The 25,653-nt window shown below is 37.4% G+C and overlaps 1 protein-coding gene across 3 annotated transcripts; it reads left to right on the top strand.

Annotated features, from left to right (window-relative positions):
- The first annotated feature begins 7,876 nt into the window (after positions 1–7,876).
- LOC100892614 lies at positions 7,877–24,155 on the top strand. 3 transcript variants are annotated; one of them, XM_011666498.2, is made up of 9 exons: positions 7,877–7,943; positions 9,982–10,329; positions 13,334–13,433; positions 15,285–15,406; positions 18,552–18,639; positions 20,407–20,510; positions 21,564–21,690; positions 22,547–22,609; positions 23,917–24,155. In XM_011666498.2, the coding sequence occupies exons 2-8, from the start codon at positions 10,136–10,138 to the stop codon at positions 22,604–22,606; spliced, it is 795 nt and encodes a 264-aa protein (XP_011664800.1). In that variant the 5' UTR covers positions 7,877–7,943; positions 9,982–10,135; the 3' UTR covers positions 22,607–22,609; positions 23,917–24,155. The 3 variants fall into 3 exon arrangements, with proteins under 3 accessions (XP_011664800.1, XP_030846163.1, XP_003724866.1); XM_030990303.1 differs by lacking the exon at positions 7,877–7,943 and adding an exon at positions 7,950–8,079; XM_003724818.3 differs by lacking the exon at positions 7,877–7,943 and adding an exon at positions 7,950–8,145.
- Positions 24,156–25,653: the final 1,498 nt, after the last annotated feature.

Below are 25,653 nucleotides of genomic sequence, written 5' to 3'. Positions count from 1 at the left end.
AAAAAAGCTCATGCAGATAACCACAATGTGAAGAAAGGTCTGAAGACTACATAAACAGTGTGTCTTCTTTGCTACCGTATTTTATTTGAAGAACATATTTGTTACGTCTTCTCTATTGTGTTCGTATTTGCAGTGCTCTCAGTCAGACTTGCAACTTCAATACAATGGGTGGTCAATACAACGGGTGACAGTATTGTGTCATAAAAACAAACGAAATAGCCATCCATCAAGAATATGAAAACTAAAAAGTTTGGATACGTATTGTTATATAATATATTTCCTTTTTAAAATGTTTATATACAGTATAGTCATATTTATTTCACTTGAAACTTAAGTCTTGTGTCGTCATGTTGTAGCTGTTTAAGTGGCACATAAAGTGTCGAAACGCGGATTCATTTCCTTAGTCTTCTTACTTTTTCATTCATATTAACACAGCCAGAATGTAAGTTAAGATAATGACTACATGTATACCGTAACGATTAACAGGCAAACATTGATCTTTATGTCTACATGCAAGAATATATTATAATTAATGCTCATGAATATAAATTCTCTTCTCATTCAAAAAGAGATGAAATATTAAAAAGGGAAATTCTGGCAGCTAGACCTGAGTGAATAATGATCACCATTTCTTCATGATAACATAGTAATGCAGAGATTGTAATAATTTAGGAAAAATAGGAATATAATGTATTCATTCAATTCTTTAAGTATAATACATTTAAGGGCATAAGAAAATATATAATGTTTGCATAAGTATGACGCAATAAAATGATAAAAAAGAGAGATTCATCCTTTGATTCCAACAGTTTTTATTAGTTCATGAGTTTTTGACGTAAATGACATCTTTACCAAGTGGTTCGACCAACAACAAAAAAATATTAGTACTTATAACGTGAATGTATACATGCATAATTTCATGAACTTCTTTAGTCCAGGCTAAAACATGGATCATGTATTCTAAGTCATTTTATTGCATTGTGTTCCATCACTTGTTTCAAAATGAAACTAATCTCTCTCATATGGGATATGTTATTTTCCACCTGCATGCATGGTATTACCAATACACTACCCTCTGTGTGTGATATTAAATGACCAGGAAATAGACTTTAAAGGATATCTTAGTGAAACATGCACATGAGCTGCCCTCAGTTCTCCTTTTCCTTTGTACAAGACCGGACTGTTTAACATCATCATCAAAATTGAATCCCTTAACACTTTTAAGTTCCAAACGCTAAAATAATATCAAATGTCATTCTAGTCGTTGCTCTAGTTGCTCTCACCCGTACCTGTCTGTTTACATAATTTTTATGGGATAGCATACATGTCTGTCGACACGAACCGAAGAAGAAGATCTGAGTTTTTTTCTTAGGAACTGTGTACTTCGCTGCCGTGAGTGGACACTTGAACAAATCCCTGCTCTTCGCACGGGGCATGTAACAATACGATGGATGCCTACGTCACATACAGTACAAATGAGGAAATTCAATCTGAAACGAATGGAGCATATAGTTTCTATAAGAAAAATATATCAATGTTACCCATCTTAGATCGTTACAAAGTTCAAGTTCATTGATTTCCACTTCGATTAAAAAAGGGATATATGATATAACACAGGCGCGTACGCAGGGGGTAATAATAATGTGCTCTTACCCCCCCCCCCCCCCCCCCCTCCCCCCTCTTATTCAGTGGCTGGCTAAGTCGTTGCCAAAAAAAAAAAAAAATATGTCCTCTTACCCCCCCCCCCCCCCCCGCTTATTCAGCGGCTGGCTGAGTGGTTGCGAACTTTTTTGGACCCCCCCCCCCCGGCTTATTCAGCGGCTGGCTGAGTCGTTGCGAAATTTTTCAAAATCGATGAACGATGTAGTTCAGAGAGAAAATAAGTAGAGGAAGATCAGAAAGTGTTTTGGGGTTGACCAATGAATGGATGAACTTGACAGCTAGAAGACCGACGAGTTGCCACAGTCGACTTACAAATAGTGCATGTGCTATCATGACCATTCACTAGACCGAAGAAGAAAAAAAATCAGTCTATTTCTTTCGCTAAAACTACGTCTGGCTTCACCGAAACAGATCGTTCTACTTCAAGAAGAGCGTCAAAAGACAAATTAATTTTTGATTAACAAGAAAATAAGAAAAAATGAACAGGGAAGGAAAAGAAACTCTAAGCGGACTCCAAAGGAAAAAAATGTGTCAGTCCATAAATTCGACCCATATATACAGCGAATAAAGATCGACAACGTTTAAAGTTCTCGGTCCAATAAACAACTAAACTGAAGAACACGTAGACGAGATAGGAAACTGTATGAAGGAAAAGTAAAAAGCGCTTTGGACGACCAATAATATTATAGACCAAATTGGGTACTCGTCGACCTACATGTATATTATATAAATATATATATATATATAAATATATATATATATATATATATATATATATATATATATATATATTATTATCATGTCACAGGTACAGTAGATCCTTGTGCTATCATACTCTAAAAATGCGTTATTCCAGGATTTCGACCGAAAGCGAATAAGTCTAGAATTCTTGATCCAATAAACAACTAAAGCTAAGAACGCGTAGACGAGATAGGAAACTGTATGAACGAAAAGTAGAAAGCGCTTTGGACGACCAATGTAGAAAAAATTGGGGACTATATATATATATATATATATATATAATATATATATATACATTTATATACAATTATATATAATAATCGTGTCACATGTACAGTAAATCCCTGCGCTAACATACTTTAAACATTCGTCATTCCAGGCTTTCGACCCATAGCGAGTAAAGATGAACTAAGTCTAGAAGTACCATAAGGGCCTATAAACAACTTAAAGAACAAGTAGAAGAGCGAGGAAAGTGTATATGGGAAAAGTAGAAAGTCAAACAATGGATTAAATAGGGGACTCGCCGACCTCGCCTCGCCGACCTCGCCGACCTCGCCTACTGCGTTACGGAAATGTAAGCTTTAAAAAGAAGATTGTGAAAGATTTCCATTGTGTTGTGATGAGTCACTGAAATAGACGCGAACACAAATTCCTTGTGCTATCATACTCCAAACAATAATAAGTATTATGTATTTGTTTTGAAAGAGTGTTCGATCCATAACGAATATAAATACGATGGACAAGCCTATACCATGTGAGTCGAAAAAAAGTTTACACTCAGAAAATTGTCATTTATTTTAAAAGTCAGCTATGAATGTAAAGAGTATTCGACCCATAGCGAATATAAATAAGATCGACAAGCCTATACCGTGTAAGTCACAACAAGTTTACACTCAGAAAATTGTCATTTATTTCAAAAGTCAGCTATGAACAGTAACTCATTATACATCTTATGAAAGAGTGTTTGATCCCAAAAAAATTGGTATCATTTGTATGTGGTATGTGTTCACGCTTGGATGAACAGGAGGCATTGTTTAAGAGAGTGCAAAAATCGACTTGCGCAAAAGTATCAAAGTGAGAGAAAGATCTTGTGTCCATGGGTGTCGATACTTACGTAATACCTATTCATCAGGGGGGGATGAATGAATAGATCATCCCCCCTGAGGTTACAGATCGACACCCATGCTTGTGTCATTATCAAATGAAATGCATTGCATTTGCTTTTTGTATAAACAAACACACATCCACACGCGCACAAATGTTCTTTGATATTTGATGTTTGATATGGGTGGTATGAATCCTTTTGTTAGGGATGTTATTTGGATCTGCAAAGACCGAATTAATATCCAAATCTCAATTGTTTGATTCAAACATCACATGTATTCCTTTGGCGCAAGTCGATTGTTGCACTCACTTAAACGATGTCTCCTGTTCATCCAAGCGTAAACACATACAAAATACAAATAAATGATATCGATTGCTTTGGGATAAAACACTTTTTCATAAGATGTATAAAAAATTACTGTTCATAGCCCCAAGGAGACCTCAAATCGCTACAAGCAACATCATAATCAGATTCTCTGACCCCGAAAACCCCCTTACTATATAAACTTTTATCATACTAGCCCATTTCCTTTCGAAACTACACATGACCTGTAACTATCAGATGGCGGCTATTTTGGATTTGACCAATATGACCAGTATGACCAGTACCAGTAGTAAGCATAATTTGTTTTCGTATTTGCCTCCGAAAATGTGAAAATCGCGCCAACCAATATTGCGCTCGGGGGGGGGGGGGGGGTACTGAGCATTTTTTTTCTTCTTTTTTGCCCCCGGAAATTTGAGAATCGCGCAGACCGTTAGTTTCGCTTAGTGGGGGATGATAATGTGAGCACCAACTAAATAAATATATTATACAACGTTGTTTTTTTTTTTTTTAGAGGGGGGGGGGGGGGGGGGGGTGTGGATCCGCGCCTGGGATCAACTAATACGAAGAAGATGTTATTGTTTAAAAGGGGCTTGTCGTTCCGTTTTTTATCCTAACGCTGATCGAATTCAGGCTCATTTAAATTAATTAAAATAGTTTGATTATTCAGTGAGATTAAGCTTGATTTGTGATTTTTACGCAATTTTGTGGAAGATACGATCATGGGAATTATAAGCTGTCATCACAGATCGTTGTCAATTTTTCCTGTTACCCGGTTGGTATATAGTCTAAAATTAATGACAGCCTTGATCACCCCCTAAAATACCAGACATTTAGATGTTTGTATAACAAAATATGCAGCCCTGCACATTACAGGAATCATATTTGGATGTCACCCGACCTTTAATACTGGACTTAAAATTCGATGAGTGGGTTCAAGGATAATTACCCCCCCCCCCCCCCCTCCATGCAGGACATACGTTACCCTCCCTCCTGAAATATACCGCGTTGGAAATCCCCCCGGAAAATTACCCCCCGAAATGTTTTGGTTTGCTTTTATTAAAACCGACTTATTAACCGGGGTGGTCTTAATTCCGCTAAATTGAACAGGGGGGGGGGGGGGGTAATTTTCCGGGGGTGATTTCCGCGGGAAAAAATAACCCAGGTATTTAAAAAAAAAAAAAAAAAAAATGGTATCGTTAATTTTACCTATTTTAAACAAGAAAATTAATGAAAATGCCCCCCGTTCTCTTGGCAACAAAAAAAAGTAATTTTTATTTTCTCATAAATTCAGGACTTCAGTTTCTGATTGCCTTTTGCAAACGAGAGTCACTTTTTCATAATGTCCTCTTCCTTGGAAATATTAACTTCTGTCCCTTTTTATATTGCATGTATATTCTTTGGACATTCTATCAAAAATTGTCTGACCGTTTCTTTTGTTGGACAGCTGTCACAGAAACCTGTGGGGTGGATTCCTTTGACGTAAGTGGTCATTATTGAGTCCAGATATACTCCCAGGCGTAGTCGCCTAAGAAGTGTTTCATTTTTCTTCCCAATTTACCGGGCCAATTTACAAGGATATTGTGCAATATGAGATAACCTTTGGCTGAAGGAGTGCCAATTGGCTATAGTTCATAGTTCATTTTATTTCTTCTTTCACAAACATTTGTACTTAGAATTTCAAATAAAGTAACTGGAACAGCAGATTATCAATATAACAAACATATTTTGAAGCGCAATAGTAACGTAAAACATACAATTCTTGTTATTAACTAAAGAAATTCTATAAAAAAATTACTTATGTAAGATCTTGTTCTGTACATTAAAGAAAGAGGAGACCTTATAGAAGCTGGGCTTGTTAGAGCACAGGCGCGTAGCCAGGGGGGCGGTGGGGGCGGTCGCCCCCCCCCCAAAAAAAAAAGAAAGAGAGAAGAAAAAAGAAAGAAGACGAAAAGGAGTCGAGAACGGTACAACGAATCGTCTTCGTTCTCTAATAATTTAATGAAACGTCAAAGCTCCCGCGCTTCGCGCGCGAAGTGGAAAACTGAGTTCAAATTAAGGATTAAGAGTCAAGAACGGTACAACGAATCGTCTTCTTTCTCTAATTTAATAAAGCGTCAAATCTTCCGCGCTTCGCGTGGGAGGGGGACTGAATACAGATAAGGATTAAGAGTCGGGAAAGGTTCAACGAATCGTCTTCTTTCTCTAATAATTTAATGAAACGTCAAAGCTTCGCGCGAGAGGGAGTGGAACAGAATTTAGACAAGGATTAAGAGTCGAGAAAGGTACAACGAATCATCTTCTTTCTCTAATAATTTAATGAAACGTCAAAGCTTCGCGCGAGAGGGAGTGGAACAGAATTCAGACAAGGATTAAGAGTCGAGAAAGGTACAACGAATCGTCTTCTTTCTCTAATAGTTTAATGAAACGTCAAAGCTTCTGCGCTTCGCACAGGAAGGGGACTTTATACAGATAAGGATTAAGAGTCGGGAAAGGAATCGTCTTCTTTGTCTAATAATACGTCAAGGCTTCCGCGCTATGCGCAGGAGGGGCGGGGGAGAGACTGAATTCAGACAAGGATTATGAGTCGAGAAAGGTACAATGAATCGTCTTCTTTCAAAGCTCCCTTCCCTGCATAATGTCCCTGCACCCACCCCCTAGGGAGCGCACTTCGCACGCTTCGCCACCCTAAAATATAATCCTAGCTACGCGCTTGTTAGAGCAAGGTCCCCAAACAGAATATATACCTGAATAATTTAATTTCTTTAAATAAAAAATACTTAACAACTAAACTACCTTAAGAGACTAAAAGCAATTACACATGGGAAATATTTACAAAAGATATAGATCGATGTAATTTGAAAAGGAGAAAATGGGAAGATATATACATAAGGATGGAGAGCGAAAGCGCAAACCATGCAGAACAAAACAACAACAGAGAAAGTTTGAGAAGGAAGAAAGTTATATGTAGGAGAAATGGTGATGGGGAAGAAAAAGAAGAGAGAGAGAGAGAGAAAACGTCCAATAGAGCAAAACAGAACAAAACGAGTTTGCTAATAAAAGAAAAAATGTTGATAAGGGAAGGGCCAGGCTTTAAAAGAGGGGGGAGGGGGAGGAGACAATAAAGCAAGAAAAAGAAAAATGACACACTACATCATGCATGTGATGATCAGTAGCGTACGCAGGATTTTTTCAAGGGGGGGGGGGGGGGAGGGGTTAACATTTTGAAATCGGGCGGGGGGGGGGGTAAGAGGGCATTTTTTTTTCGTTCTAAAAAAAATCAAGGGGAGGGCCGGGATAAGAAGACACTTTTTTTTTGGGGGGGGGGGGGGAGATCCCCCAAAATCGCAACGAAGGGGGGGGGGGAGGGGGGGGGGGGTAAGAGGACACTTTTTTTTTGGGGGGGGGGGGGTCTCGAAATTTGAAAATTTAACATTTTTCTACGTTGGGGGGGGGGGGGGGGTACGTAAGGTCACCTGTTTTAAGTCAGCCATTGGCATAATTATTATTATTTTTGTTTTTAAATTTAAAAAAAAAATACCAAAAATAAGGGGGGGGGTTCCTCCAAAATACACACATAAAAAATACCAAGGGGGGGGTTCAACCCCTAACCCCCCCCCCCCTCCCTGCGTACGCGCCTGGTGATGACATATTTTTTACATTAAATACTTCCAGCATAATTACTCAATAGATATAATTTCAGATTGCGTTTAAAAACAGAGACACTGATAGAGCGAGTTACATCAATAGGAAGTGAGTTCCAAAACTTGGGACCAGTATACTCAAAGCAAAGGCAGTTCTTATATGGAGTGCAGGGCAGTTGCCAAAGTAAATTTGAACTGTACAAAATTAATCTTGTCTTTTCAAACAACGTAAATTTGTTATGTACTTCAATTTCCCTTTTTGCGTAGAAATCTGCCTTTTCATTTCCCAAAGCGCTAAACGTACAGTAGGCCTAGTGAAAAATGAAAAAAGAATATATAGGTGTCACCTGATCTTAAACTGATCACATGACAATGATTCAGCGACGCATAGCTCCATATTGGCATAGACCTATGCTTGTACGTACGCAGTCATCTTGCATTTTGTTCCGGGCCGTGTGATCAACATTGCAGTACGTAGTATACAGAGTCACGGGATACATTCTAGCAGCCTTGATCTTGCAAATTAATGAATTTGTCTCGGTTTTACGTTCACAAAGACAAAGACAAAGATCAAAGAAGACTCAAAGTCATTACCGAATATCGCAAGTAGATAAACCTGTCACCCTTCCTTTGTTTGTGTTACAATACATGGTTGCTTCGCCTTCCTGGACGGTATTCTGAAACTTGTTTGTTATTTTAATTGATAATTAATTGATTATTTTTGAGTGTTGATGTTGTAACTGTATCTTTGCTGTTACTGGTACCAGGGATATCTCCCTTGTTTGCAAAGATTTTCATAGCAAATGTGTTTGTTGAAGTCGGATATTGATTGATGAAAGAATACAAAATTTAGGTTTTCTGCGTAGATCTAGGCCTAGACCCGGCCCTACATCATGATCTACAACTATCTAGATCTAGAGTCTAGTCTAGAATAGATCTAGATAATTCTATAGAGATATCGACTGCTTTGAGAGGCCTGGCTGTTTTATAGAGGTCTAGATGTTTTATCAATGTTTGTCTTCAAACACATTTTTGGGAGGAAATCTTTGCAGAATTGTGACTTTAAAGTTAAATGACATCCTCTTTCACATTATGATACAATTTGCTTTTGCCATCAAATTTTGGGCAAATCTGATCTGAGGCTTTAGTAGTAGAGGTAGGTCTATACTAGCGGCCTATACCAACACAATTCAGACTTAATGTAGAGTAGAGGGTCGATGGGCTCAGTTTAAGATAAAGTTGGTATTCTGAAAATTTTTGTATCTTTTATTTTATCTTATCTTAGATCTACATGGTATTTACAACAATATTTACAATAGGTAGATCTAGGGGTTTTTTTTGGTATTTTTTGCAGTGATGCAATGGCGGCAATCTTCCTTGCCTAGCTCCAACTTTGTGTCAATGGCAAATTGGCAATAGAACAGTTAAAAGAAGATTATGTGTCACTGAAGAAACCACAGAATAGAACTTTATAATAAATTACAGGCTAGGATATGATGATTTTGATGCTCTCTGTGATGTTTCTTTTTTGCTTGTTGCCATCCAACTTTACGGTGAACCTTAAAGTGAAAGCTTGACTGGTCTTCTTGATATGCCACATCTTGTTCAATATAATTTATTATGATGCGTAATAAGCTCTCAATCAACTAATATCATGCCCCAAATTAGTATGCGCAGCTCAGAGCGCATTTTTCAGATGTGGCATAAAGTACTCCTATTTTAGTATTGGTTGACCTACTTCTTGCTTACAGAATGCTCGATTGTTTAAAGACCGTCAAAACTACTGGGCCAGAAGGGATTAGACCACACAGCATGGTCACTGACAGGTGGCTATCTCATTAACTCAGCTCTCAACTAACATAAGAAAAAGAGGATCATGGGGGACCAACAGGCACCGATTGGGGAAGTTTTCTATATAGAGGGAGCAAGTAGCTACAAGTAGGACAGTGGGGCTTTAATAGGGTCCACTAAAATGGGCGCGTCATAGATAAGACAGAGGCTGTCTTTCAAGAGATATTATAGGGCTAAGATAATTTTAACAATACCAACTTAAAACAATATTAACACTCTATTATGACCGGAAGATGCAAGGAAAGATAAGACAAAAGTTACAACAATTTTCAGAATACCGCCCCATACCAGGGGGTGTTTCACAAAGATCCTAAGTTGAACTTATCTCTAAGTTGGACTTAACAATTATGGAAAGCCATTAGCATCCTTGAAAATATTTTGTAGCAGTTATTTTAAAAGGCATAAAATGTTGATTCAAATTATTCATATTTTCTATTATCATGGAAGATTTCATGTTCTTGATGTAGAATTGATGAAATGAAAAGTCTAAAATAATTGAATTTTTGCTTTTGAATATATTTCATTATAAGGCTACAAATGGCTCTCCATAATATTTAAGTCCAACTTAGAGTTAAGTTTGACTTAGAATCTTTGTGAAACACCCCCCTGGTGTTGCCTGTTGTATAAATAATATCAATTATAATTTCATTCATGCAGGCAATTCCAAACTTAGGAGTGATTTCCGATCAGAATTTTGTTGTACCAGCAGACCGGTGATTCCCCGAAAAAGCTGAGCCTGGCGACCGGAGCAGTTTCGACCTCCACGGAAGTAGCAGCACTATATTTTGATCTACTCCAACGTTCTTTCAAAATGGTTTTTCATAGATATAGTGAACATTTGATTTCAACGATCGTCATCTTGCTCACATTATGTATGTGGCGGTGTGCTGCATATTTATGCCACCAAGCCGATGCAGAGAAGGATACATGCACATGCCAATTTGATGATCCAACCAAGAAAGTGATCGATTTTTCACCAATCTCTCGCAATGATGGTCAACCAGAGTAAGTAAAATAACAATATAAAGTTACAAAACTAATTGAACCTACATAGGTGTGTTGGCTCAGTCAGTAGAGCGTCCACCTCACAACCGGGAGGTCGTGAGTTCGAACCCCGGCTGCGTCATATCAAAAGACGTTTTTTAAAAGACGGGAGTTGTTGCTACCTTGTTTGGCGTTCAACACTAAGGGATAGAGCAACGTCGATCTGGCGCTGCTCAGTGGCTGCCGGGCTCACGATCAATTGGGCAAAAGGAATTTCCATTTTCGGTTTAACTTATTAAAATTTGGAGTGGACTGTAAAAGATCATTATTATTATCATTATTATAGATTTATAAGTCTACAAGGGGGAGAATAATTGGCTCTGTCGGTAAAGCATCTGCCTGCCGAATCAAAGATAGTGGGTTCGAATCCAACCTCAGCGTATGACTGAAGCCTGGATTGTGTGTTAACGTGCCCCTCCCCTGTTTCATAGACAAAGGCTTTGTTACCAGTGGAAAACTTTCTGTCCCTCGGATAGGACGTTAAATGCAGGCCCCTTGCAGAGATGAATTACCACTTTTATTAGGGACTTTCAGATTTGCACGTCCACATAGTGGACTGCTAGTGTGACGTCCTTATAAGGCACTGGCAGTGCCTTTAAAGGACACGTAACATTGCCTTAAAAGGACGTCACACGTAGTCCACTACTGTATGTGGACGTGCAAATGTAAAAGTCCCTATTATCGGTTATAAAGGGAGAAGAGACCCAAAGGTTACAGCGACTCAGTTGGCTTTTAGCCTCCCAGGCACAGGTGACACCAATACTTAGTAATAATAATAATAATAATAAATGATAATGGATTCTAAATAACCTAAACAAGCATTCGTAAACACATTGAATAACAATCCTGTCAATAATCTGTCGGGGTTAAGGATATTTCCTTGTATTTTATTCGGCTCAAATCTTAGTAGTGAATGTGAATTTATACATTCTTATAAATCCAACGAAGAGACAATAAATAGATACTGTGACTTGTGACATGCCTATCTGTCTAAGCCTTTTTCTCCAATTGAACAGAAGGTCCATACACATTACACTCCTACATTTACATCAACCATGCAGGGGTGCAACATGTGTACCCAAGATGAAAATCCAATTGAATCCCCATCAAATCCCAATTGAATACCAATTGGCAATTTGGAGTACATGGAAAGTAAACAATGGGTACCTATTGAAACCAATTGGTCCCCATTGAAACTAATTGCCAATTGGTTCCAATGGGGACATTCAATCGGGATTCACTTGGTAAATCGATCCAGGTAGAAGAACCAGTGATAAACTGATACTTCATAAACGATATTGGCAACTGTCCACCAATTAGGTATATTCTATTCTCAATTGTATTGACTCCATCACATAGATCATTTGAAGTGTATTCAAGAGTAACATACAAAGTTACATAGGCTCGTACACATTGTTTCTTGGTTAGTAATCATATAATCAATATATCTATTGCTAAAACGTGAATGTAATTGTAACATGATCAGACAAAATAATCTATTGGTTAATAATGGCAAAAGGAAAATAGAAATCACAAAAATGATGTGCATTGTCTTAATTTGCTTAACAAATTATGATAAATGTATTTTTCTGTCACACGTGTAAAGTAATAATGAATATGCATGAGATGATTGGTTTCAATTGGTTTCAATTGGCCCTATTCGACTTTAATGGGATTTCAATTGGACCAATCGGCCCCATTAGACTTTAAAAGGTCTTCAATTGGTTTCAATTGGACCAATTGAATTCCAACTTCAGGCCAATTGGTCCAATTGAAACCAATTGGAGTCCCATTAAAGTCTAATGGGGCATAGGCCAATAGGGCCAATGGGTCCAATAGGTCCAATAGGGACAATCTGGACCAATTAATTGAAACCATCTGAAGTCCTATTAAAGTCCCATTGAAACCTGTTAAAACCTATTGAGACCAATTGAAACCAATTGGAACCAATTGAAAATTCAATTGGTGTTCAATTGGTTTCAATTGGATTTTCGTCTTGGGATATGTACAAGCATATTTTCAAATAACATTGTACAGTGTATATATATATTTGTATATATGGATGAGTGGTTTAGAAGTGTACATACAAAAGAGTGGTTAGAATTGGGTTCTAAGGGCTTCCGTTTTACCGTGCGTACATGTGTATGGATGCGGACATTTCAGGGTTTTTTTTAATATAAACACTGTACCTTTAACTAGAGAGAATTCAACTTGCAACATCTCTAATCCTGTTTCGAAAGAAGTATTGTACATTTTGAAGGTGACATTTGGATATTTGCAAAGTACATTTAATGGCATGGAACTCAAATTATCCAGAACAAAATAAGGCTCGTGAATGAACCCCCTTCAAACAATTGTGTTTTGTGAAAAATATAATTTGAAACATTGATGATATCTTAGAAACGACACTGCTTTGATATGCATTTTTACATATGTATCATTGAATTAGCCAGTTCACGGTTGCAGTCTGAGCATGAGAAGATAAAGGTCATTGCAGAACAAAATGTGAAATACACGGAGACAAAATTCTGGATATATATATGCTCGTGAAAGTTATGTAATCATTATTCATGTATGCACTCCATTATACACAGGTGGAAGTATTCTTTGAAAAGGGGAAACAAATGCTATTTATGTAGCACCTCCATCGCTGTAGGAGTGATTATTTCAAAAAGTACAAAGTGGGACCTCTTCATGTTTTGAAGATCTGTGGATATTTGGGGTCATTGCCAGTTGCGGATCCAGGGGGGTAAAAAGGGGGCACGTGCCCCCCCCCCCCCCCAGCCAAAAAAAAATGTGTTAAAATCAGCCCTAAATTCGCCCAAAATTTACTGAAAAACAGGGGCGTGCCCCCCCGGCCAATCTCTTTCCCACCGTGTGCCCCCCCGGCAAGAAATTCCTGGATCCGCCCCTGATTGCAGTAATGTACTAACCGTGAACTGGTCTATTGTCTTGTAAATTACAGATTTCCTTTTGATGAATACGGTACTACTGTGCCAGACTGGACATACGCTTTCAACCCTTGTTCCAAATTTGATGGACCAGGGGTTTGCAAAGAATCTTCTGTAAGTATCTTGGTTTGATTTTAAATTAAATTCTTTTTAGTATTTTTGCTTTGCTTTACCAATAAAAATGAGAGGCAACTATATCTGGGCCTTACTTTATTCTACATATATTCTTTTGTCATGTGTAAATTTGCAATATTTGTTTGTTATATATTTGTAAAAATGCAAAAGAAAAAGTAAATCAAACAGAAATAAATAAATCAAATCAAATCAAATTAAATCAAATCAAATATATTGCATGAACATTATCACTGATTAACTTTGCCATCAGTGTTGAATCCCATGGCAACATACATGTAACTCAACAGCCGTTCAAATCAGTTTTCCATGGAAGGTACCATTAATGGCAAAGTTAACATCAATGATAAGTTTTATGCCACGTACAGGGCCCAGTTCCAGCGTATTACATAATACCTATACCTCAGCCTGAAATAACCTGCCACAGTTTAGTAAAGAATCAGATCTGTAAACACAATAAACAAAATACCTGATCCCTTGGGCAACTGTACATTTCTGAACAAACAAAATCTTGAATGAATTCACGCAGACGGACGGTGCCTATGGTAACTTCTTACGTATAAAGTTATGCAATAAAATCAGAGGTATCCGGCCGTCAAGTCATACTTGATTGAGCAAGTCATAAAGGCGTAGTTTAACAATGTTAAATCTGAGATGCACGGCCCTACGTGTTATCAGTTTCCCTGATATGGTGTTATATTGAAGCCCTAAAAACAATTACGCTTCAGAATGATCAAGAAGTGCCTCAAAAAACTAAAAACCTTTGAGTGACCGGTTTTACCATACTCGCTTTCCCCAATAGACTGTAGTGTTATGAAAACCGTTAGGAAAACACAAAATTTGATTTCGATTTCCAATCATAAATATCTTGATAATCAGACAGGCGATCGGCTTATAAAAGTCATAGGGTTCCTGACTGACCTAAAGGTTTATAACTATCATTGAAGCATGAGCTAAATCCAGGATTTTGTTTGAGAATCTGAGACAAAGTTACCCAATCCCTTTAAAGACGAAATGACCATATTTCAAAATTGACAAGATTGTTATTTCTCTATTGCAATGAGTGACGGACAACTTCATGACTGTCGGCACTGTGTGTAGGTATTGGACTGGTTAATGAACTCCTGGTACCTTGTTAACTTTGAATCCATTATTTCATGGTTGACGGAGCACAATTTAAAGGAAAACATAACCAGTACAATATTAGTAGATGATCTTACAATAACTAAATACAATCAATAAAAGTAGGTTAAAGGTATAGACCAGTTTTGGAAACGCCCCCCTCTTAAAAAATGAAATGGAAGATTTTATTACCAATCATGTGAAAGAATATGTTTTGACTAATACGTGATGATACAAATTTTGCCAGGAAACCGCCTACCTATTGATATATTTGGTAAATTATCATATCGATCCGGCCTGGATAGATATCGCGTTGTCCCATTTACATCTCTCTGTGTACAGTGCTTGTAAATTTACCAAGACTGGGCCAACTTTCTTATCATTTTGATGATTCCAGAACCTTGCAGTACACACAAATACTTATATGCTAGATGATCAACTGTTTCTGATCGATTCCACAACGTTTCTTTCACAATGCAATCACAAGACCAGAACTGGGCCCTGTCTTTAAAGAGCTGATATCAATCGTAACTTATTTACGATTGAAAGAGATAGGAGACTGCAAACTTGCGATTGATTGGAGGACTTACGATTGATTTGGATTGATCGTAACTCTTGTAAGACGGGGCCCTGGTCTATACCTTTAATGACATGACTTCAATAACATTTAACGTTTGAATCTTGGTTATGAATCCTTATTTGGTTATGCAGGTTTGTCAGCAGTCAAAGAGCACGCCTGACACTGTTTTCAACCTGGGTAATCCTGCTCCTACCACTTGGAATCCGGAAGACGAAAACACCATCAAAGTCACCTATGCTCCGACTGACGGAAGGTACTGTAACAGTAATAATAGTTGCAATTTACGGTAAATACGCAAATAAGAATGCACTGTCACCTCCCCACCGTAAATTACTGCTGCCATCTCTTGGTAACTGTAGGTCCAATCATTCTGGGTCAAAGAACTTGTATTTCCAAATTGTCAGCCGGCTACTTTGCTGCAATATTTTGGTGAATTTTGGAGCAATTTTAGTGCATTTGTAGCTATTTTCTCATATAACTATAAGGATGTTCTTCCATGATTGAGATTCCAAGACTTGCTAGATCTTCAAAGATGGTAAGGAAAAGAGGAGAAAAGCCCTCTTGTGTCTTATATAGAGCAAAAAGTGAATAAACTATGACAATCAGGTAAAAAGCATTGTTGAAGCTGCACATAGAGGTTGTTGTTGTTGTTGTTGGGTTTATCCGCGCTATCCATCGATTCCAATGATTTCCGCCAGGCTGTGTGTGAGGGCGTCTTGCTCTCACTTCTGCTGCTCTACGTTTCTGTGAATCTGATACTTGCCCAGTGTGTGAGATAAAGATTTACCTTGACCTTTGTTATTGGCGAAGTGCAAGGTTATGGAGGATTAATGTGCTCGTTAGTCATTTAATGTTAGAGCTGGTTGGAATTAATATCATGAAGTTTTGGTGTCAATTTATAGAGTCAATTTATAGAGGGATATTAAATCCTCTTTTAAATCAGCTGGAGAAAGTTCAAGGTGATGACATGGGCTGGAAAGTGAGATGCTGGACTGTTATTGAAAATCAAAAGGAGGAGGGGGTAGTTCATAAATGGTAACTTTCCTTGTACTGCTACAATCCTGTATGTCTTTAAAAATACAATTTATAAAGTTTCATTGAAAGATATATGGAAGTTACGTGCATTTTTGTGAGGTTACATTATCAGGTAGTTCATCCTTATGTGTTCCACCCTACATAAAGCACCTTTTCCACTGGATACAAAGCACTTTGAGATGCCATCTATGAGTTATTTCTAGAATTAAAATATATGCAAGTTACCAAGCAGTGACAGTGTAAGTTCAATAAATTGCATAATATGGTTTCAGAATAGATATACAGTGCGTCCCAGAAAAAAACAAAACCGAGAATTACCTATGTTTTATCATAACTTAATCACGATTATAATTAATAAATGACACATATTTGTGAAGCTTAGTTTCTCCTCTTTCATTCGCTGCAACTCATTTGATGCATTATTCACGCATGAGTGATTAAAAACAATTTGAAGAAAGGGTACCAAAAAGTCATTTGGCGAATGGTATCGAAATTTCAAAGAAAAAAAAAAATCACATTTCTAGAAAGTTTTATATGACACCTCAATTAGGAAAAATGAGCCAGGAATAACAAAGTTCTGTTTGTTTAAAGTAATGCTTCATTTCCATTATTTTATTAAAGGAATCTGTTCCACAGGCTGTCTGTCCTTACAACAAAAAATATGAAAGACTTCATGCATGGCTGATCCTCAACGAACATAATTTGTTAAACTTATTAATGACTGCTTTGAGAGAAATAGTTGTTTTTATATGCTCAAGGGAAGGTTAGAATTGTGCTATTGCCCGAGGCATGCCGAGGGCAATAGCCCAACTGTAACCTTCCCGAGAGCGTATAAAAACAACTATTTCTCGAATATTAAAGCAGTCATTAATACTTTTATATGCTGAAAACAAAAGAGTCAACTTATGACACCACCTTGGCCTTTCTCTAGTTTATCTGCACGGTTGTTTTTATGAGTGTATCTTTGAGAGTAGACTAGATCTAGATTCTAGTCTAAGCAAGATATTTTTACAATTTTTGGGGTGGGCCGGCCCTGTGGGGAATATGGAGAATAACATGCAGTTTCATATGACACCTCACTTGTTGAGTATCACCTTCAGAATCATGAGCAATCTTAGTTTACAATGCCAATGCATATTGCAATGCAATGCCAGTGCGCAGTGCCAATGCATAGGGATGTGTGTAATCTGAATTCCGTGCAATCTCTACGGGAAGGATTTTAGCACTACGAGACCTACTTACTAGAATCTAGGTCTAGACTTTTGAAAAAAAATTATGGAGAATTTAACTTACCCTTTTTGGTGCTCTGTCTAGCATGTCCCTGCTGTCAGCAAGTTTTGCATTTGATCATCTTGGTTGAAATCTTGGGAGAGTTTCTTCAGCCATTTTTGCCTTCGGTTTGAAATTACCGACCAATTCTTTGCACACGTACGGTATCCTCGATCGCTCAAACCAGTTTTTAACATGTGAACCTATGGGTATTTCACCAAGACTGAACTATTTTCCTGGTAACCATGGTAACTGGGATTTTAGAACTATTGTTTTAGAAATATTGCATGGGTTTGGAATTTTACCGGGAATTTTACAGGAATAGTTAAAGTTTATGAATGCAATTTCGACCAATCAGATGGCTGGATTTCTTAAGTGAGGTATATAATGCTAAATATCTTACTCATTGCGGATGTAGTATCAAAAATAATATTGCTAGTGACATTCATTTGTCTTGCAATGTATGGTCAACAAGGAATCTAAAAGATCACGACATTTCATGTGCCACTGCTACGTACACTTCGTCTGGCCCACATCAAGCCAGCGGCCCGTTGATTGGTTGAGCATGCCATTGTTCTCGCCCTGCAGGCCAGCCGAGCCGACGGCCCGTTTATTGGTTGAGCACCTGTGTGCTTCGACCAATAGGCTTTGTCCGTTATTGTTCTAATTATTTGACCGCCGGTCCACCTGGTCCATTCGGTCCATCCGTAGAGACGCTTGCATACAATATATTTTATTACCTGACGAAGTGTAGCAGCAGTCGAAACATAGTTTGTTGTTTGTTGCTATGGCAGGCAGCCATTAAAAACAAATTTGTTTAATAAACTTAAAGAAATCGGTAGCCTAGCAGAGCCAGGGTAATATTGGAGCCCCTTGTATGGTGGATATGTGTGCTATGAGTTTTTGTTCTCCAATATTGTATTATTACTAAAAGTTTTATGCCTAATTTGCTAAGACCTGATAATGAATGCCATGTCCTTGCCATGAGTTTCACTAATTGGGAATGTAAAACCTCTTAGATTTAAACATCTTATTGCTTGTCTCCAGAAATATTCAAATTTAATGTTGATCATTTTTTATTTTTTATGTTTCAGGACATCAGTTGTTAGCTTCACTTGTGATAAAACAGCTGTAACAAAGCCCATTCTGAAGTTTGTTGACGAAAGTCCACCAAAAACTTATGTGAGTGCATTCATTAAAGGCATCGTTTAACCATGTTAAATCTGAGATGCATGGCCCTACATGTACGTGCTTTCAGTGTTTGTGATATAGTGTAATATTGAAGCCCAAAACAAATTGCACTTCAAAACGATCATGAAGTTCCCCAAAAAAGTAAGAATCTTTGAGTGACCGGTGTAGTGTTATGATTTCGATTTCCAATCATAAATATCTTGATAATCAGATGGCCGATCGGCTTGTAAATGTCATGGGAATCATGTATGCCCTAAAGGTTTATAATTATGATTGCAGCATGAGCTAAATCAAGGATTTTATTTTAAGGATCTGAGACATAAGTTACAGGATCCCTTTAAAGGCCAATTTAGTACAACCTCACTCCAAGAAAGAACTTTAGTTATTCTGAGAGATTTATTGTATTCTTGCCCATTATTAATCTTTGAGATTCCACATCAAAGTGTATGAGAGGTACACCGCAAGATATTCTTAGCGTAATGTACAGAATCTCTTCACCACATGGGCATTGCCATTGCCCAAGTTGTTTATTGATTAAATGTATTCAAACTTTAATGGATGTTTACTTCCCACGTGTGTATGGTGATGGAGTATTTCATTCACCTGTTATTACTTTGTACTACAGCTTTCAAACTGCATAAATAAATGGGGGTGGCTGTTTTTTGGCATAAATGAGATAGATTTGTGAAGTGCTATATTTTTTAATATTTTTAGAACAGTGGGTTAAAATTGCCCCTCCCACCTCTTACCGGTATATATTTATCAGCAGATATGTACATATTTTTTTTAAAATAATATTTCTTTTAGCAGATATCTTATTTACCTTCTCAGCTCTGATTTTCTTTCATTGAAAAGTAAAGGTTTAGTTATTGAATTAAAAAGTCTTTCCAACTATAGCTTGATGCATGATACATGTACAAGTTTGCCTGGTACGTCACATTATCAAGAAAATGGCTGGGCCCATGCCACACTAAGGATTACATCATGCCAAGAATATCTTCATTTTTATTTCTCTTGTACATTTTCGTAAGGAATATCATACATCAATAGGCAGAATTAATCTCATCTTTCTGCGTACCTTAACTTATTCTTTGGGGTTAGGTTTTTGTTAAGTTTGGAGCCAGAAGGGCATTAACTCGTATACTTTCAGAAAAGCGCAGAATTAGAGTTAAGACAAAGCTCAGGCAAGCATCAAGCTCTAAACCCAAGACCCTTTGGCATTGTGGTCTTGCCCTCATTGCCCAAGAAAACTCTGGGCTGAAACGGGACTTTACAGCCACCTCCAAACCCAAAATCCTGATTAAGCAAATGGTGAAAATGGTCATCTTTTCTTGTGAGGAGGGCAAACCAACAAATAATAATAATGATAATAATTCGGATCTATATAGCGCTTAATACGGTTTATCCTCTCTAAGCACTTCACAAATACTATTACCCCGGTCATCGGATTCATTCACGCACAATGTGCACCATCTCCACTCCCTGGGGAGTTCTCGTACCATATGGCCGTCACCGTGAGGGCATAGGCAATTACTATCACAAATGCTTTCATCGTCCTACCAGGCCCCCATTTCTCTCTTAAAGGCAGGCTTTACTACTTCAGCCAGAAGGGATTAGACTCTCATTTAACATAAGAAAAAGAGGATCATGGGGGACCAACAGGCACCGATTAGGCATTGATTTCTATATAGAGGGAGCAAGTAGCTACAAGTAGGCCAGTGTGCCTTTAACCTAAATGTATCTCTTTTCTCGCCTCAGAATTTTGTCGTGATGACGTGCCACGCTTGCCTTGAAACTGTACCAGGCTGTATCAAGAAAGGAAACAGTAACAGTCTAACCCCGGGAGGAGTGCTTTGTATCATGTGAGTTTACAAACCTTTATAACAGGTGCTTGTTAAAGACCCTGTCCGATGAAATACAATTTTATATCAATGGAAAGCTGAATGACCGTAGAATACAAATAAAAAGGAATAACAAATATTTTCCCTCTCACTATTACACAATAGCAAATTTTAAGAACTCTTATCCCACTACCCTCCTAATTACGGTTCAACAGGGGTCAAATATGCCGCAGAGTGTCGACATAACATTTAGACATAATCAGCTCGCCTTTATAGCGTCTATCAGGCGATGAGCCATGCTTAATTAATGCAAAGTTATCGTACATATATGCATACTATACATATAAGATAATATCATCAAGTCGATAAATAGTTTTTAGGTCAACTACATGTACAGTACTTCCGATTTTTATTGCTTTAGATTTCAAGTTTTCAGGGAGCTGTAACTCTATTGACAGACCCTAAAATAGCATTTAATTGATATTATTTTAGTCTACATGTATGTCCTATAAGCTTTCCGTTGTTACATAATTCATCTATTTCATTGTTTCCATTTCCGACAGGGTCTTTAAAGCTCATTGCTTCCAGGTCAGAAATACTAATCCAACTTTTCCATTTTGCTCTCTAAATCCCAACCCTGTTTGTACACAACCAATTGGAGAGTAGATGTCCATGACTACATCACAATCCACTGACCAAACTTGCTGATGTAGAGATTCGCACAAATGTAGTGATTTCATACATGTATTTCAAACATTCGTATCTTTCCTATGATTAGTCCGGTTTATTTAAAACTTTTGCCATTCTGTTTCTCTCATTAATCTGCTTACATACTACACATAAACATAAACATAAATTAAACAAAGCATGTACAGTGTAATGCGTTTTAAAAAGCTAGTTCAATATTAGTTTCATCTCTCTATCTGTTATGGCATGACAAATGTTTAACACTTCAGTACTAGTTGTATACATACATGTTTTTTGTTAAATCTTGTTTCAGAAGTTTTAGTGATGCTACAGGGCAAATTATTGTCCAATATTATTTTCATCTCTCTTCTTTTTCTCTTATTACAGATTCACAGTACTGTTGGTTGTGTACTTTGTAGGAGGTATTCTGTTCCAAAAGTTTGGTCGTGGTGCGACGGGTAAAGAGCTGATTCCAAACTATGGATTCTGGTCAGACTTCCCAATATTGATTAAGGTGAGGAGATGATTTCATCTACATAGGCCTGTCTTCATCAGCTCGAGTCTGCCAAAACGTCCGCTATTTTAACTACCGGTATCCTGATCGCAAATTAGCCAGTTAATTTGCATTTTCATCAGCCTGCAGTTGCAATTAGCGAGATATTTTGGTCTTGTTTCTAAAATATCCCGCTATTTGGGAACTGGCAGGCTTATTTGCGCCCGTCTGAGCTAGTTGTGATGAGCGTATCGGTCTGGTGGAGACGCAATTTCGAGCTTCGGGATAATATCCCGAGTCTGAAAATAGCGGGTTATTTGGCAAACTCGAGCTGATGAAAACAAGCCTATTGGCAGGGGTGTTACTGGCAAGAATCACAGACTGTGTCATGTCCCTGGATAAAAACATGAATAAACAAATGCCACAAAGTTTTGAGTGGCATAAACATATCTAAGGGTCTTTCAACATCAAAGTGTTACCAGTAGTTTGTTTTTTCTTCCACTGTTTCCTCTTGTCTTTGTTATGTTCAGAAATACAACATGAATCAATACTCCAAAAAGAAAATCTGAAGTGAGTCTGGGAAATGAGACTAGATCTGAACATGCACAAAACTCTTTGTGCGCTGCCAACCGATGCGGCCGGAGATTCTCGCGGCAGTCTTTTTATAGCATATTTCCATACGATTGCAGTGCTTGCTGAACTTAGAATAACAAATCCTACGTGCACAATATAATTTTGGATCTGTTTGGTTTCTAGAAAAGGTCATGTATGTTACAAATTTGTCTGTTGAGGTTTGTATATATTAAATTGAAGGAAAATATTGAAAAGAAATGTGTTATCGATTATTAACGATTTATCCGTGTCTTTTGCTTCGTAGGATGGCTTTCTTTTCATGATATCACCGTGTACTAAAGACGACGGATACTCATCAATTTGAAAAGTAAGTTTATCCATGAGATTTGTGCGTGTAATACATGTAGTTGTCCGATAGACATTTGACATGCATGTTACCTACAGTTAACAATTAAATTATTCATACCCTTAGTCCTAATACTAAGTTTTGTCATTGTTGAAGTATGTAAATAATTGATTTGTCCCAATTTATTCTTCTTGAGAATTTTTATTTATTTTTTATTTTTTTTAAATTATGTGTTTATTAAGAAATCAAATCATAACATATACAAACTTTCAGACCAGACCACCAACAGGTTGGAGGAGCAAAGTCAAGGAATGAGACAATCCGCTCTACCCCCCCCCCCTCACACACACCCTCAACACTCTCATACGAACACTCAAACAAACAACCGCCCCCTCCCCCCCCCCCAACGCACACAATCCACACGCAATATGCGGGTAAGACAGATCGCCTCACACCCCGACCTCGCCCACTCCAGACACCCAGTCGGCGAATTGCGCAGACAGAGCGTGGGGAAATCAACTGAAGTGATAAAAATACAATGCATTCCTGAATAGGCAAACACGCGTATACTGACCCAATTCTAATCGAGGTTATTGCTCATGTTACACAGTGGCAATTTGATTTGTAAACAAAAATTATATGTACACAAGTAATATAAAATTATTTGGCTATGGGAAATAATTAACAGCAACGTAAAAGGGGAAAAGAAAAAAAAAGAGGTTGGAGTAACAATGAATACTTGTATCTCTGTAAAGGGGCACAGGAATATGTACAGAAGTAGACATGGGAGTACAAAAGACAAAATATTACATAACAATATCACTGTAAGATCATATCAAAAACAAAGAGGAAAAAGAAAGGTCTATATATGATGACACAAAAGCTTGCTTTTTGAGAATTTGACATATTAAAGGCATCGTTTAACAATGTTAAATATGAGACGCATGGCCCTACGTGTTATCAGTGTCTTTGATATGGTGTAATATTGATGCCAAAAAAAAAATCATGCTTCAAAATGATCATGAATTGCCTCAAAAAAGTAAAAATCTTTGAGTGAACGCGGGTTTTACCATACTCGTTTTCCCCAATAGACTGTATTGTTATGAAAACCGTTAGCAAAACGCAAAATTTGATATATTTTCATATTTTGAGTCGCTGGTATTTGTTTGTTGGGTTAGTGGGGTCAATAGCACTATATAGCAACCCATGATATGTGGGGGCATGTCTGAGAGTTTGAACCCAGGACCTACTGTATTTAGACCCCTAATTAGCCCATATTCATGCCTTATCTTTATTCATACATTGTATTTCTCTTTTTTTCATTTCAGGAGAAATAACCTGTTAGCAGCTTGGCCGACCTTTGCAAATGGCAAACCTAAGATTTGTGCATCTATTGCTGATCTGACGGACAACATGAATGAAAGTAACCTGTTGTAATCAACAACAGCTTTTAATGATGTCATCCCCTTAAAGCCCATCTGCACTAGATTGACCAGGGGGATTACACCTCCCTGCAAGGTCACTGACAGGTGGTTATCTCATCAAAGCAGCTCTCAATTAACATAAGAAAAAGTGGATCATGGGGGACCAACAGTCACCTATTAGGCATTTTTTGCTATATAGATATAAGTAGTACAGTGGGGCTATAAAGAAAAAAAATGTGATTATTTTGTAAAACACTGACATCCAAGAAGATTAAACTGCACAGCTTAAGATTTTTGATTAATTCTTTAGAGCAGATGGCCTTCAGTGCGATTGGATTCTGTGACCGTGAAGATTTCATTTGTTGTAAGGGTCAGTACTTGGCACCTAGGAATGATATTAGGTAATGCATCTACCTTATATAAGGTAAAAGTATTTATTTATCTTTAACCTTAACTCCGTTACCATGTGCCTTGAAGTCAGAATGTGGCTTTAAATAAATTCAGGGTATTTCTGGAAAGCCTATGTATAGGGTGTGGTTAGCCGCCCAAAAGGTGATCCAACTTTATACTTCCACCTAGGATTGCTTCAGGCTTTCATTTTTTAAATATATAGGGTTACTATAGGGTTTCAAACTTTCGGTTGCACTGGTTTTAAAGAGAAGGTTGAGTTCTGGGGAGAGATGAAAAATAATTTGTGAGCGTTTTCATTGTTATTATGCAAGTTTGGAAGAACATCAGAGAAAAAATGTTCTCTGAAAAGCATGGCTCTTCAAATGCCTTCATATTCTGAAATTTAAATATATGACATGTAACAGCTTTAAAATGTAGGCCTCATTTTTATGCCACATGCTTTTGTGGTCCCATATATCTTTCTGTGTACAGGGCCTGTTACTTTTACTAAGACTGGGCCAAATTTCTTATCATTTCGTTGATTTTAGAACCTTGCGGTACACACTAATACTTATATGCCAGATTAACTTTTTCTGATCAATTCCACACCGTTTCTTTCACAATGCAATTGCATGACCAGAACTCAACTTCCTCTTTTAATTGTAGCTGCCGTGAGGTTATTTCACATAGAGTAGAGCATTAAGGACATGAGAAGTGAAAATAATGTTTTCTTTCCTGGTCATCAACTAACCTCTGCTTTCTTTTCCTCATTTTGTTTTGCTGATTTGTAACTCATGCCTCATTCTTGCACAGTAAATGCTGGGTGAATTGCTGTTTCGAAGTTTTCCATATCCAAAAGATGAACACGATCACTATTGATTCTCTTATCTGTTTAATACCATCACTATACATGGGCTTGAAACTTAATATTTATATTGATGCTTTCTTCTGTGTGCTTCTTTGTTCTGAAATTAAACATTTTTCTCCTGCTTGTTTTGTAGTGTGATCATGTACTTAATGATTGTACAATGTAGTGCTTGTAAGTTGTTATGATGATATTAACAACACAAAATGTGTGTTTACTTGTTGCTTTTTAAGTGATGTACTTCAAGGTTTGCTTATGTTCATTATATTTACATGCTGTATTATGAAAAGTGTCTGTCTCTTCGTAAGTTATCATTCAAATGATTCATTCAAATGATTTTTTATTTTTTATGCCAAACATAATACAATAAATAAGTATATTACAAA

The sequence above is a fragment of the Strongylocentrotus purpuratus genome, unplaced genomic scaffold, assembly GCF_000002235.5.
Source record: "Strongylocentrotus purpuratus isolate Spur 01 unplaced genomic scaffold, Spur_5.0 spur5_scaffold_19, whole genome shotgun sequence".
Lineage (NCBI taxonomy): Eukaryota > Metazoa > Echinodermata > Echinoidea > Camarodonta > Strongylocentrotidae > Strongylocentrotus > Strongylocentrotus purpuratus.
The sequence above is the reverse complement of the archived record's forward strand: the minus strand, read 5'-3'. Positions and strand labels throughout refer to the sequence as shown.